This window comes from Neomonachus schauinslandi, chromosome 9, assembly GCF_002201575.2.
Source record: "Neomonachus schauinslandi chromosome 9, ASM220157v2, whole genome shotgun sequence".
NCBI classification, from domain to species: Eukaryota; Metazoa; Chordata; class Mammalia; order Carnivora; family Phocidae; genus Neomonachus; species Neomonachus schauinslandi.
Window position 1 is genome coordinate 50,420,220 of NC_058411.1, and position 13,936 is coordinate 50,434,155.

The 13,936-nt window shown below is 35.6% G+C and overlaps 1 protein-coding gene across 1 annotated transcript in view; it reads left to right on the plus strand.

The window, feature by feature from the left end:
• The window catches only part of MDGA2 (MAM domain containing glycosylphosphatidylinositol anchor 2), an 802,844-nt gene that overhangs the window by 579,697 nt on the left and 209,211 nt on the right, over positions 1-13,936 (plus strand). Inside the window, exon 7 of the mRNA XM_021701373.2 lies at positions 1,974-2,303. Within this exon, the coding sequence (XP_021557048.2) occupies positions 1,974-2,303 (330 nt within the window). The remainder of the gene's footprint in view (positions 1-1,973; positions 2,304-13,936) is intronic.

A 13,936-nucleotide genomic window follows, 5' to 3' on the forward strand; every position in this document is an offset into this window, starting at 1 on the left:
TAATTTCATTTACAGTCATGTACTGATAAAGATAGGGTTAGGAATAAATAAGGTTCATAAGTTGCATTTTATTGTGGAAAAGTGTAATGAATAACAATAGGAGAATGTGATTTAAATATTTGTTTTTTGGTGTTTTCATTAAGATTTAAGCTTTGCACCTTTTCTAAACAATATATTTTTTAAGATTTTTAAGTAATCTCTACATGCAATGTGGGGCTAGAACTCACAACTCTGAGATCAAGAGTCTCATGCTCCACCAACTGAGCCAGCCAGGCACCCCTTCTAAACAATATTTTAAAGGATTCTCTGACAATCAAATTTCTTCAAACTTCTAATATATACTATGTAGAGTGTGGTTTTTCTGGACATGAGTATCATAAAGGTTGGATGGATAAATTGGACTGTAATCGATGAGTACACAATTAGCTGTACCAATATATGAGGGTAAGGGTTATGTCTACTTTGTTCATCGTGTGTAATAAGGGCCTTATCTAGTACCTAGATAAGGTACTAGATACCTTATCTGACCTCCTGACCTCCTATGACCTTATCATACCTCCTGACTATGACAGGAGCCCTATACATTTTTCTTGAATAAAAAGAAAGATATAAACATCATTTTTGATATTCATTTATCTCTCCTCACTAAAATGCAAGCAAAAAAGCAGATGAAAATATTTGGGGCTGACGAGTAAAAAAAATTAAAAGAAAAATTTTTAAGATTAAAACTGTATTAAGCTCTAGTGCATTCTTACATAGTTCTATAGATTTCCATGTTATTTCCTGGCCTTAATGGAATGAACTAAGGAAAATCGGGTTAAACTCAGCAAAGATTACCCAGAATGCAGTTAGAAGGCCTCCACTATCTGGGGGTCTTCTAAATTCACGTCATTTTTGCCAGTGTCATTTATATATGGTTTGATGGTAAAAGTGAATGGTCAATATTTTATTCTAATAATTATGTTGCCACACATATGCTACATATTGTCATATAGGGATATAAAGTGATATAAAGGGAAAGGGAAATGGATAGGATGTTAGTAAAGAGAAGAATGTGTGTCTAAGAATCACTGCCAGGAAAAGGAACAAACCCTATTGTTTATTGAATCCCACAGTATCTTTCAAAGTTCAGAACTGGCACCCTTAGGAGACCAGTAGATGCTCCTCCAGAAGCCTCTGGTAGTCATCACTGCTGACCCAGGCTGTGAGAACAGAACTGACCTTGCACCCAGAAAGCACTGCTGTTAGGATACAGACACAGCATGTTTTCCAAACCATCTGCCGAGAGGTTCCTCTGGCCATCTGCACGAGAGAGCCAGCAAACAGTTTCAACTGGAAACATCTATGTATGGTGGAATAGAACAGTCACAGCAAATGTTTTGAAAACAGTTTTCTTTTTCAATTCAGATTATTTCAATCTATGAAAATGCATTATGAATGTGAACTGACTCAATTCTTACCAAACTAGTTTTGGTCAGCACGTAGATAAAATCGTAGAAGAATTTTCTTTAATCTGACATTTGTGCAATATTTGAGTTGTCTGGGAAATTGTGCCCTCATTAAGGGATGGCATAGATATCGAATTGGGCTTAATGATCCATATTATTACTTTTAACTCTAATAGTTAATGATGTTATATATAAACAAGTTGCATCATTTGTTCAAAATTCAATGGCAACAATGTTTAAGTATCACATATAGACTTAAAGCATCTTTTATGTCACTGGAAGATATTACCCAATTTATAAAAATCACTGCTTAGAGTCTCTAAATGACTTAGGTCTTCAGATATTTCCAGATTATTTGAATGAGGTTTATTGACATGCACCCTACCTGGGAATAACAAAGAAACATATATACATTTTATTTCATTTTGTTTTACTTTGTTTCAGCTCAGAGATGATTACCTAAGTGAATGAATCTTTAACATTGTGGAAGTAACACTAACTACTTATGGAACTTTTATGTTTTAGCATTAAAAAAAGGACGATTCTGGATCACACCAGATCCTTATCACAAAGATGACAACATCCAGATTGGGCGTGAGGTGAAAATATCTTGCCAAGTAGAAGCTGTTCCTTCTGAGGAGTTAACATTTAGTTGGTTTAAAAATGGTCGCCCATTAAGAAGTTCTGAGCGGATGGTTATTACACAGACTGATCCGGATGTCTCCCCGGGAACGACAAACTTGGACATCATTGATTTAAAATTCACGGATTTTGGGACATACACATGTGTAGCATCTCTGAAGGGAGGAGGAATATCTGATATCAGTATTGATGTTAATATATCCAGCAGCACAGGTAAGAAGCATATTTGTGATACAAAAGATGTTCACACTGAGAATAATTTCTTTATGTTTAGCAAACAAAAGTCTTCAGCCATGCTAAGACCATTCTTATTCTTTAAGTTTCCTAAAACCAAAATCTAACATTCTGAATGCCCAATAAATATCACGTTAAAAGTGATATTTTTATTTTGATTTAGATCTACATGAGATTTCTATTTTTGTTATTTCTATTTGTTATTTCTATTTTGATTTAGATTTACATGAGATTTTATAGAAATACTGAAAATAAAAGTAATAACATTGGCTATGATAGGTATAGGCTTCCAGATTAAATAATAACAGTTTTTTTTAATTAACTAGGAAACCTCTACAGACTCTAAAATTATATTAATTAATAAAGTTAAACAACAAATGCCTAAAGAGCTAAGACAAATTTTGGAAATGTTAAACAAACAAAATATTTAATGCTAAGAAGAAAATACAGATTTATAAGAAGTGTATTTTCCACCAATGAAAACCAACAATAAAGGTGTTAAACTTGTAATCAGATATAACTTTCTGAAGAATGTTTTGATAGAATCTCTTCACAATGAGAATGATTAAATAAAAAAAATATATATTGGAGTGAAATTCCTTCTTTTAAAGTTAGAAATGAAAAATGTTACCCACTTTCTCTCAATTAAATGTATAGATGAGGTAGATTATAGGATTATGGCATGGGAGGACATGCTAGCTTACCTCTTAGGATGTTTTAAAGCCCTGTGATTCTGTGAACTACAATCAGTGTGCATCCAGACAACACTTTGTTTTGCCAGCTTGTTACCAGACCGAATTTCAATTTAGGATTTCTATATAATTCGCGGGTGAATAATAATGTGTTGAAAACATACAGCACACGTGTAGCCGGCAGACATACTGTTTTGAGAACATTTAAACGGCTTTTCCTTTCCAGTCAGGTAGCATTTTGACTTTCATCCAGTAACAGATTGACGTGTGATTTTGTATCTTCTCATGATTCTAAGTTGCAGTGCATGCTGGATTGATTTTACTCCTTAAGGGATATAGGTCCATTCTTCAGGCTGACCCAGTGTGCTTACTTTTCACATTCTGTATTATTTCTAAGAGAGAGTCCATTTTTATCAGCTACCGTTAATGTAAAAGGAGGTCAGAGTGATGAGAGTTACTTGTGTTTGAGCAGATATCCCTTTCTAGGAAAAATAATAATAATTAATAATAATAATAACTATTTGACTAATAACTGTTATCTAACCTTTATTTCCAAATCAGTGCTAGCACCAGGAGATGGACTCATTTTAGGATATCTAATAGAAAGCTCTTGATGTGCTTGGTCATCATTCATTGAATTTTTCATTCAGTCAACAAATATCCATTGATTGCCTACATTAGTGTGCTAGGTGATATCCCACAGTGGTATTTCCTGTCAGAATGACAACAATTTTGTAAGATCCAGGATTATCTGTCCTTAGTATGAGGGACGATTTTCCAGAGTTATGAGCATTGCTTTTTTGTTTGCTTGTCACTGCTGTTGTTTTCAGAACCAGTGACACAAACCCAGATCCAAAGAATTCAGTCTGCTTTCAAAACAGGCTTGTCTGGGGGTGCCTGGGTGGCTCAGTCGTTAAGCATCTGCCTTCGGCTCAGGTCATGATCTCAGGGTCCTGGGATCGAGCCCCGCATCGGGCTCCCTGCTCTGCGGGAAGCCTGCTTCTTCCTCTCCCCCTCCCCCTGCTTGTGTTCCCTCTCTCACTGTGTCTCTCTGTCAAATAAATAAATAAAATCTTTAAAAAAAAAAAAAAAGAAAGAAACAGGCTTGTCTGATGATAGCACAGTTCATACAACATTAAACTTAGACGAAAGAGGAAGCATAGAATGGGCAGAAGAAAGGAGCATTATATAATATCTACAAAATTAGTTAATATACGACTTACATTACCCACTTCAAACTCTGTACTGTAAATGGCAGAGAAGATAATTAGCATTGATTCGTGAACTTTCTAAAAATCCTAAAAGAAAAATGCCAAAAGATGATCAGAAAAGCAGAATATATTCGAGAAATGCCTCTTAGTAATAAAAGTTTACTTGTAGTAAGTAAAATTTCTTAAATGATTATTATTCTATCTGGTTACCAAAAGTAGCAACACTAGAGATAAAAGAGATAATATGAAGTCCTCTTTCAAAACATTCCCCTTTGCTGTCCCCCACCCATCTTAGACAAACCTGGTTATTAACTGTCTGTCTCCTCCTTGGAGTGGAAGCTCCCTGAAGCCTGGGTCTTTGTCAGTATTGTTCATTGTTGTAATTTCTGCATTGGAACAATACATGGTACTTTGAAGGTATGCAAAGGTAATGATTAAATAAAGAAATGAGCTAATTTATTCACGTAGCTTTCCTTTCTAGGTTTTCTTTCCTCCTGTTTCCTCTGAAACATAGGCATTTGGCATCTCTCTTCCCCCTCTTGTAATTCCCTACTGACTTTAAGAAAAGTTGTTCAGCATACCAATTTATACTGTGATTTAAAGATGTTATCACTCTTACGGGCAGGAATGGTTCCATCATTTGTGGTGTCCAGTGAAAATATGAAGCAGACCTCTTGTTCAGAACTTGCTAAGAATTTCACGATGGCAACATCAAAGCATTAATTTAAGCGCAGGGCCCTTCCAAGTGAGTCTGCATAGGTGGCATGGTCATGGGGCTGGTGGCCTGAGCAGGGGATTGTATTCTGATAGAAAGGCCTGGAGAAGATGTTTAACCCAAAGGATGAGTCACTGAAGGCAATCACATATTTTATCTTTATGCCAAATCTAGCTTTGATGTTCTGTTTTGATTACAGTAGAATGGAATACCAGATTATAATATAAAGATTTATAGATCTGAGATTGTGTGATTCAACTGGTATCGAAAAAATTATTTTCATCCTCACATAGTAGAAGACTACACTTAAAGCAGTGCTTTAATATGAAATACAGGAGATATTCCTGGGGGTAGAGTTTGAACAGTGAGAATGAGCAGACTATAACATGGAGGAAAATCTTGGACTCCATTAATTCTGTGAACCACACAGGAAGATTCAGAGGAGATTCCCACAGATTGGACGAGTAAAGTCGAAGAGAAAGAAACTACTGTTAAGATATAAGTAAATATGTGGGGACCTCTTAGATTCTGGATTTTGCTAGTTCTATCATTACTATTTTAGGGAATTGGGGATTGACCAAGTGGTCAGTAATTTTGTTATGTGTTAGACATTTTCTGTATGTTAAATGTACGCTATTTAGGGTGACATCCTAAACTTAAAAAAAATACCCTAAACCTTTTGTTTGTCATACAAAATCTTACATTAAATCCTAGTTGCTCCCATGTTTAAGAGACATATAAGAAATTTATTAAGATGAGAGTGAGGCCCCATAAGGCACTTCTGCCAAATACAGTTAGAAAACCTTTTTTTTTTTTTAAATGACAGCCACATCTCTAGATATACTTTGGAGGACTTTTAAAACTAAAATATAAAATATGTCAGGAAGGTAATCCTGAGTAAATCCAGGTAAATCCTAGTTTACAGAATTATTAATATTTTTAAAACATAATGATTTGATTTTAGAAAAACTGAAGAGAAAGGCTACATGTATTTTGGAGTTTGTCTCATACATTTGGTTGAATAATACAAACTATGATATGTGATGATAGATTATATCTTATTTCCACATTAATTCAACGTTAGCTTTTTTTTTTGTCCTAACTCTGTAAACGTTCAAATTATTTTATTGTAAGTATTTGTTGTTTTGTTGATTCAAAATCCATGTTTCTGGCAGATTCTTCTACTGCATTATTGCTCTGTTTCTGGTTCCATGTCATATGATGATGGACAAATGGGCCTTGCTCATAAGGACTTTACTATCTAAGTTATCAGATGACATAGAAATTAGGCCCAGTATATAGTGGGAAGGAAGCTGTACTTAAATTCGATCAGACCTCTGTAGTAATTGTGAATGTTTTCTTCAATATTGGCCCAGGAAAGTTTCAGAGGATAATGACATTTGAGTTAAATCTTGATGGAAGTAGCATTGTGATAGAGACAGTGGAGGGAGGGGACAGCTGGCAAAATCTACAGGATGAAGAAAGTCCCAGGGATATCAGGTGATCCTTCATGTTCTGCTTTTACTATAGGATTAATATTAATTGATATTAATATAAGCAAGTTATATTAATGGAATTAATTAATTAATTTATAGTAACTTATCAGTTAAAAATAAATCTTCTGAAATTCTCATTGTTACAATTCAATTTTGTTAAATGAAAATCTTCCACGCCGAAAAATGCATGTGAATTTAAGCCTAAAATTTCAGCAACACTTAAAATCAACCCTTAAATTATTCTCACCTGATTGTTATTCATTTGAACAAATACAATTGTTATTATAGATATTTAATTTTCAGAAGGTTTGCCGAAAAATATTCCATTGCTTCCTCCAGTGTTGTTCTGTGGCAAAGTCTTTAGGTACTTGTTAGCTTGCATGTTCTCCTCTGCATGACCTGACAAACTTATAGGTTTATAGGAAACGCAGAAGCGTCTGCATCATGCTCAAAAATATAAACTGTGAGACTGGGCGGAATTCCCAAGGTGAGACATCTGGTGGGCAAATAGAGCAGAAGACTCAATACAGATCTGATTATTTTTTTCCTCACTTATTAGAACACAGGAGCATTTTGTATAGCAGAAAATTGAACTACACTTAGGGAATTAAAGCAGAGGCAACAACATAAGCATAGGTGCACAGAGGTGACCAAGTGAGAAAATCAGTTTGAAATTTTAGCTTTGCAGGCGCCTGGGTGGCTCAGTCAGTTAAGCAACTGCCTTCGGCTCAGGTCATGATCCTGGAGTCGCGGGATCGAGTCCCGCATCAGGCTCCCTGCTCGGCGGGGAGTCTGCTTCTCCCTCTGACCCTCCTCCCTCTCATGCTCTCTGTCTCTCATTCTCTCTCAAATAAATTCAAAAAAAAAAATCTTAAAAAAAAAAAAAAAGATAGAAATTTTAGCTTTGCTGCTGAGTACCTGACTGGTTACTATAAAATTGTGATGATTAACAAATGTCTGTACAAGTATTCACATCAGTGAAATAAAAGTTCTTGATAACGTAGGGAGGTGGTACACAACTAATAAGAATAGTTAATGAGCTGGAAGGCAAAAGAAAAATATAATTAAGTCCAATTCACTGATTTGCTTCTTTGCCCTTTTCCAGTTAAGGAAGAATAGCAACTCATGAAATTCTGCTGATTAAAACTAAGTTCTGTAGAATGACTATAGGTGAATGATAGATCCTTTTATGTAACAGGAAGCCGTAAGTAAAACCCACACATGTAAGATCTGACAGTGCTTTGATCAGAGGAAGCTTCCATGCAGTCAGAAGTTATGTAATTGCTTCCTAAGTTACTGGACCCAGAAAAAATCATTTTCTTCCTTGACTCCAAAATTATGAAGTTCAATCCATAACCTCTAAATTAATGGTGAAGAACAGAGGCCAGCCATCTTTTTCTGTAAAGGGCCAGATAGTAAATATTTTCGGCATTGTAGGCTATGTGGTTTCTGTTGCTACTATTCTACTCTGCTATTACAGTGGGAAAGCTGCCACTGACAATAAAATGAATGAGCACGGCTGTATTCCAATAAAACTTTATTTACAAAATTAGGTGGTGGGCCATATTTTGTCCACAGGCCATGGTGTGCTAATCTCTAACCTAGATTTTGGAACTCTATTAAGAATTAAAATAATAACAAAACTGAATTCTGTGGACATATTAGGAAACTCAGTTAAACCCACAAATAACTTATTTGTGTATACAACCATTAATATATTTTCTATAGATTGACGCAGAATCTCAATCTTTCTCTATTCCTCATTCATTTGTATATCTTGAGTCCCTTGTTAAGCTGATCATTGTCTGCTAGAGCGGTCCGAGTTCTAGAATTATACATCAGGGTCTCCTGAGATTACTTGAAATTGCTCAAGTCTCATTCCTAACATACAGTATTTTCTGCTGCCATTCTATTCTGCTTATGACCTCTTCCACCTATCTTGTATCTGTTTCTACACTTTTTAAAAATTTTTTAATTAACATATAATGTATTATTTGTTTCAGGGGTACGGTCTGTGATTCATCAGTCTTACACAAGACACAGCGCTCACCATAGTATATACCCTCCCCAATGTCTGTCACCCAGCCACCCCCATCCCTCCCACCCCCCTCCATCTCTGGGTTGGGTGACTAATTTTCAATATAGTTTTTTTTTTTATGTTATGTTAATCACCATACATTACATCATTAGTTTTTGATGTAGTGTTCCATGATTCATTGTTTGCGTATAACACCCAGTGCTCCATTCAATACGTGCCCTCCTTAATACCCATCACCAGCCTAACTCATCCCCCCATGACCCTCCCCTCTAAAACCCTCAGTTTATTTCTAGAGTCCATCGTCTCTCATGGTTCATCTCCCCCTCCGATTTCCCCCCCTTCATTTTTCCCTTCCTACTATCTTTTTTTTTTTTTTAAAGATTTTATTTATTTATTTGATAGAGAGAGACACAGCGAGAGAGGGAACACAAGCAGGGGAGTGGGAGAGGGAGAAGCAGGCTCCCCGCAGAGCAGGGAGCCCGATGTGGGACTCGATCCCAGGACCCTGGGATCATGACCTGAGCTGAAGGCAGTCGCTTAACCAACTGAGCCACCCAGGCGCCCCCTACTATCTTTTTTTTTTAACATATAATGTATTATTTGCTTCAGAGGTACAGATCTGTGATTCAACAGTTTTACACAATTCACAGTGCTCACCATAGCACATACCCTCCCCAATGTCTATCACCCAGCCACCCCATCCCTCCCAACCCTCCACCACTCCAGCAACCCTCAGTTTGTTTCCTGAGATTAAGAATTCCTCATATCAGTGAGATCATATGATACATGTCTTTCTCTGATTGACTTATTTTGCTCAGCATAATACCCTCTAGTTCCATCCATGTCTACATTTTAAAAAAATTTTCTTTGAATGGCTGAGGAGACAGTGAAAAAAACACAACTTTAAAAAAATGAGGCACACTCTGAACTTCAGAGTCTCCTGATTATGGGGTCAGTTTGCTTTTTTCTGAATGGCTGATTGGCCACTTTTCACACTGGCCTCAGGCAGGACTGGTTCTTACAGACTAAATTTACTCTCAGTGCTGAAGCTTCCTCTCTCAGTTGACTCTGGTGCTTATTGGAAGGGGTATTATATCTGTCCTTGATATGGGCCAGAAAGCAGCATTGCGTTCTGAGCAGTGTGTCAGTAGGGAGACTGTTGCTTTAAAAAACAGTGAATTATCTCTTCTACAGCCTTTCCCACTTTCTTCTAATTGACTGTTCTCTTCTCTTACAGTGTTGGGACTGGAACTAAATGTGGCTAGCATATATCTTTACTGTGGTACTTAGAGCCTTAAATTGCTATTGTACTTTGTGAATTTCTGAGAGAGACACTGAACTGCAACATACTGTTTTTAATCACCTCATACACAGAACGTTCCTTAGGAAATATTGGGCTATGCATACTCATAGAGATACCTAATTCCTTTCATCTGTGCTTTCAGTAAAGGATGGTTTTACTGGTAGCCTGTATGGTGGGCATGCCTATAGAATTCATATTTAGGTATAGTAAATTTTACCAAGAAGAATATTTTATGCTTAACATTGCTTACTTGAAAGTAAGTTTTACTCTTTAAATTAAAAGTTTTCATTTTAAAAACTATTTAATAATTTGGAATTATTTCTTCTGCTCACTTATGTGAATCTTGCACTGTTCAGTGGCTGATGCAGGTTTTCTGCAAAGGAGACATGTAAATGCAACAATCTAGAAGTGTTAGGAGTAGCTAGGGAACTTGTCTGGAATCTGTGTTCATATAACTACTATGGCTTTTATTTAGATTGTATGTTTAAGATAATAAAATTAGTAGAAATAGCAAAGTTTTCTAAAGATGTTTATACTCACTCTTAAGTAAGTTTAAGAAAATATCAGTTGTCCATATCAAATATTATTACTTGCATTCCCTCTTACTATTATTGTCATTTAGTTTCAGGTAGCATTAATAGAGATTGTAGCATTTGGACTTATGTCTAATTCTGTGTTGTCTTTGATAACAACCATTCAAATAGTCAAAAACCCATGCTTGAATATTTTTTAAGGTTAAAGTTACCTTCATAAGGCTTACCAAGTACCATATTAAAATGTGATGAATGACCTAAGAGAGAAATTGTTAAATCACTCAAAATTAAGGCAAAGACCTTTACAGAAACCTCCTGAAATTTCTGAAGTTTTCTTAATGGAAATAGGAACACCACCACAAGAAATGTACACAGTATTTATGGCTCATTATCAGTATTTTTTCCTTCCATCTAGTATATCTGACCTTTATTTCACAGTTTCTCAGCCTAAAGAAACTGCCCTGGGTGGAGGAAGATGGAGGCTTGGAAATTTAAATTTGAGAGGCAAGGTCAACTGACAGGGCAAGCAGGAATAAAGCCAAGTGTCCTAATAGGGCAAAGAGAAATTAAGTATAGCTGTCACCTGCAAGTCTGGGATTAATTCATGAAACATAGTGCACATTCAATCCAAAAAAGTTTTATTCAACAACCACTATAGGAAAGGAAATACAGGAAGAATTAAAAATGGATAGGATCTCATTCACAATTGATTTGATATCCTAGTGGAAATACAGTTGAAAAACTTTAATAACAGATGAAGTCTAGTGTTACTTTACAAACGATCAGAGGAATATAGAAACATGTAGGATGAAATTATTGAATCTGGTCAGCAAGAGTTTCATAGAGCAGGTGGCATCTGAGCTAGATTAAAAATAAGGATTATATGTCACTAGATCTTAGAAGAAAATGAATATAATTAGATCTCATTCACTCAATCAAGAATGATGGAAGGATTTTATCAAGGGGGCAGTATGATCAGATTGGTGTTTGGGGGCCTAGTCATTGGATGAATCTTCAGAGTTCCAAAAAGAGACAGAGAAGGAATGGTGGAGAAATGAAACAGATTCATTTAGAGATAATGTGAGAGTGAGAGCACAGAAAAATTTTATTAGGAAGTGATAAGGCAATGGGGATGGGGATAGGCAATCTTCTGTGGATCTGTCCTGAGATAAGGAAAGATAACAGAAGACTTAGGTAATAGAAAAAGAAGGAGCTTCACTCAGGAATGTCATCTGAAGAGTCAGTAAGCCTCTTTGCATCTTAGATTCCTTATCTCTCCATTATAGCTTTGGAATATTTTTAAGGAAGAGTTTGAGGAAATAGAATGGAAAAAAGGAACATTTTAAAAAAAAGTACAGATTGGAGGGGTGAAGGGAGGACTATTTATTCAGCTGAAGAGATTGATAGGAATCAGATGAGGCACTGAGGAGCCCTCATAACCTCTCCCCTTAAGGGCAGTTTAGTCAGTGGCCAATGGTCTCCAGTCAGTGTAAGAGAGCCTGACTGACCTCAGGCAGTGTATGTTATGAGCATGTCCAGAGCTCATGGGCTTAGGGCCAGACCCATTTTTACCACTTAATAGCTTTATGACCTTAGGTCTGTCTGTACTCAAAATTTTTCATCAGTAGAATAAAGGGATCAACTGGGTAAGTGGTTTTTAAATGGTGTTCTAATGACAACTAGGGATTTGGGAGAAATATTTTCAAGGGCTAGTGCACTGCAGAGGGACAGTAAATAACCAGAGAGAATTTACCCCCCCACTTTTTTTTTCAACTTCATTCAGAGCTAAGCCTTTATCTCTCTTATATTAGGACTTCTATGTAAGATTATATTAGGACAAAGATTCTGACCCAAATTCACACACATATATGTGCAAATGGTATTAAACGCACATAGTGGGAAACTATTTGCTTCTATAAGTTCTTCTATCCCTTCCAAAGTATATTGTGCTCCTGTGATTCCAAAATGTTATACCCGAGTTCTTAGAATATGGTAATGCCATGTTCTGAGTAAAAGATTTTTAGTTGTGGGAGAGATTTAAGAGGACAAATTGATTTGGGACTATTTATAGCTGAGGGGTTGATAAGACATCCTTGTGTTTCTGGTGACCAATTAAAAAATCAAGTTTGATGACCAGGAGAAAGGTCATGAGTAAAACATGATTTCACAAGCAGTTGCATTAATTAGAAGTAGATGATCTTACCCAAGGAGAGATTATAAAGCAAAGATAAAAGATATCCAAGGAAATGTTGGAAAAAAGCAAAAACCATGAAGAAAATGAGAAAAAGAGTGGTCAATGGAAATCAAGGGAAAAGAGCTCCTCAATTTGTGTGGAACAAGGGAATATCCAGGGGAAAACGTATGTATTTGCAGCATCTTTAGGGCATTTAATACCTCTTCATCATCATGAAGAGGCTTGTGAAAGATTATATTTGTCCCAGATACTTTAATAATGATGCATGGATTTTGATAATGGAAGCAGCTCTTATTTTCCTTCAGGTGAAAGGATTGTGGATTGAGGGAGGGAGAGAGGAAAGGTGGAATGGAGGGGGAGAGAGAGAGAGAGATTTATAGAAAGTAACATTTACAGTAACTCTCTTTGCAGTAAGATAATTTAAAGGAGTGATAAGGAATATTTGAAATGGTTTTAGTTGGCCTTATTAGTAAGTTATAAGTTGTTTTGAGAAGCATGAATTGTATCAGTGTTTTTGCTATTTATTTTTTTGGGAGGACATAAATGCAAAGATTTGCTGCATTTAATTAATTTCCTATTTTCTATAATAGTTCAATAAACATTAATCATGTTTGTAATTAGAATTTTCTCACATAAAATTGAATCTCTGTAATTATGGAAATAACATTGGATTCATAGTTTTCTTCCAATTATTCATCTTAAAATGCCCTTCTTTCCCCCAAAAGTCAAAACAAAGTTTCTACCTTACAGGTTATAGTTTAACAGTAGTCAACTAGCTATTGTATAATTACTATTCTATTTGTTGAGTATTTTCTTCATTTGGCAAAGTTAAACACTTTTTGAAATTCCTGGATTACATTAAGATAAGAACAGGTCAATGAGAAATACGAAAGAATACCCAACTTACACGTCCTATACTCTTCATCCTTTTAAAATGCAAGCAATAGGGGCATTGGAACTATTTGAATTTTAAATTACTAAATATAAGTTTCTCTAATCTAATGAGGACTGAACACCATTAGTTTCATAATTTGCATTTAAAACTATAACTATCAATAATTTACTACAGTTAAAGAAAATCTTATGACAATATAGTCATTAACTGATGAGCAATAAATGTCTCCATCAAATTTTTATTTAAGGGTGGAATATAAATTAGGATATATTATTTAAAGCTATACTACCAAAACTCACTCTGGATCTTTTGCCTATAGGAGAAGAGAATTGTGGGAAGTAACATATGTACTATTTATGTAATTATGATCACACTTCAGAATTTTATGTTTGTAGATGACACTACCAATTTACCATTATCAACTGAGGAACAGAGAAATGAATAGAAATAGCCATGGAGACTAGATCCATAGACTTAATAGTTCGCTCACCATTTTGCTCTTGTGGAACAAAAGCTCTAGAATCCTAGATCTTTT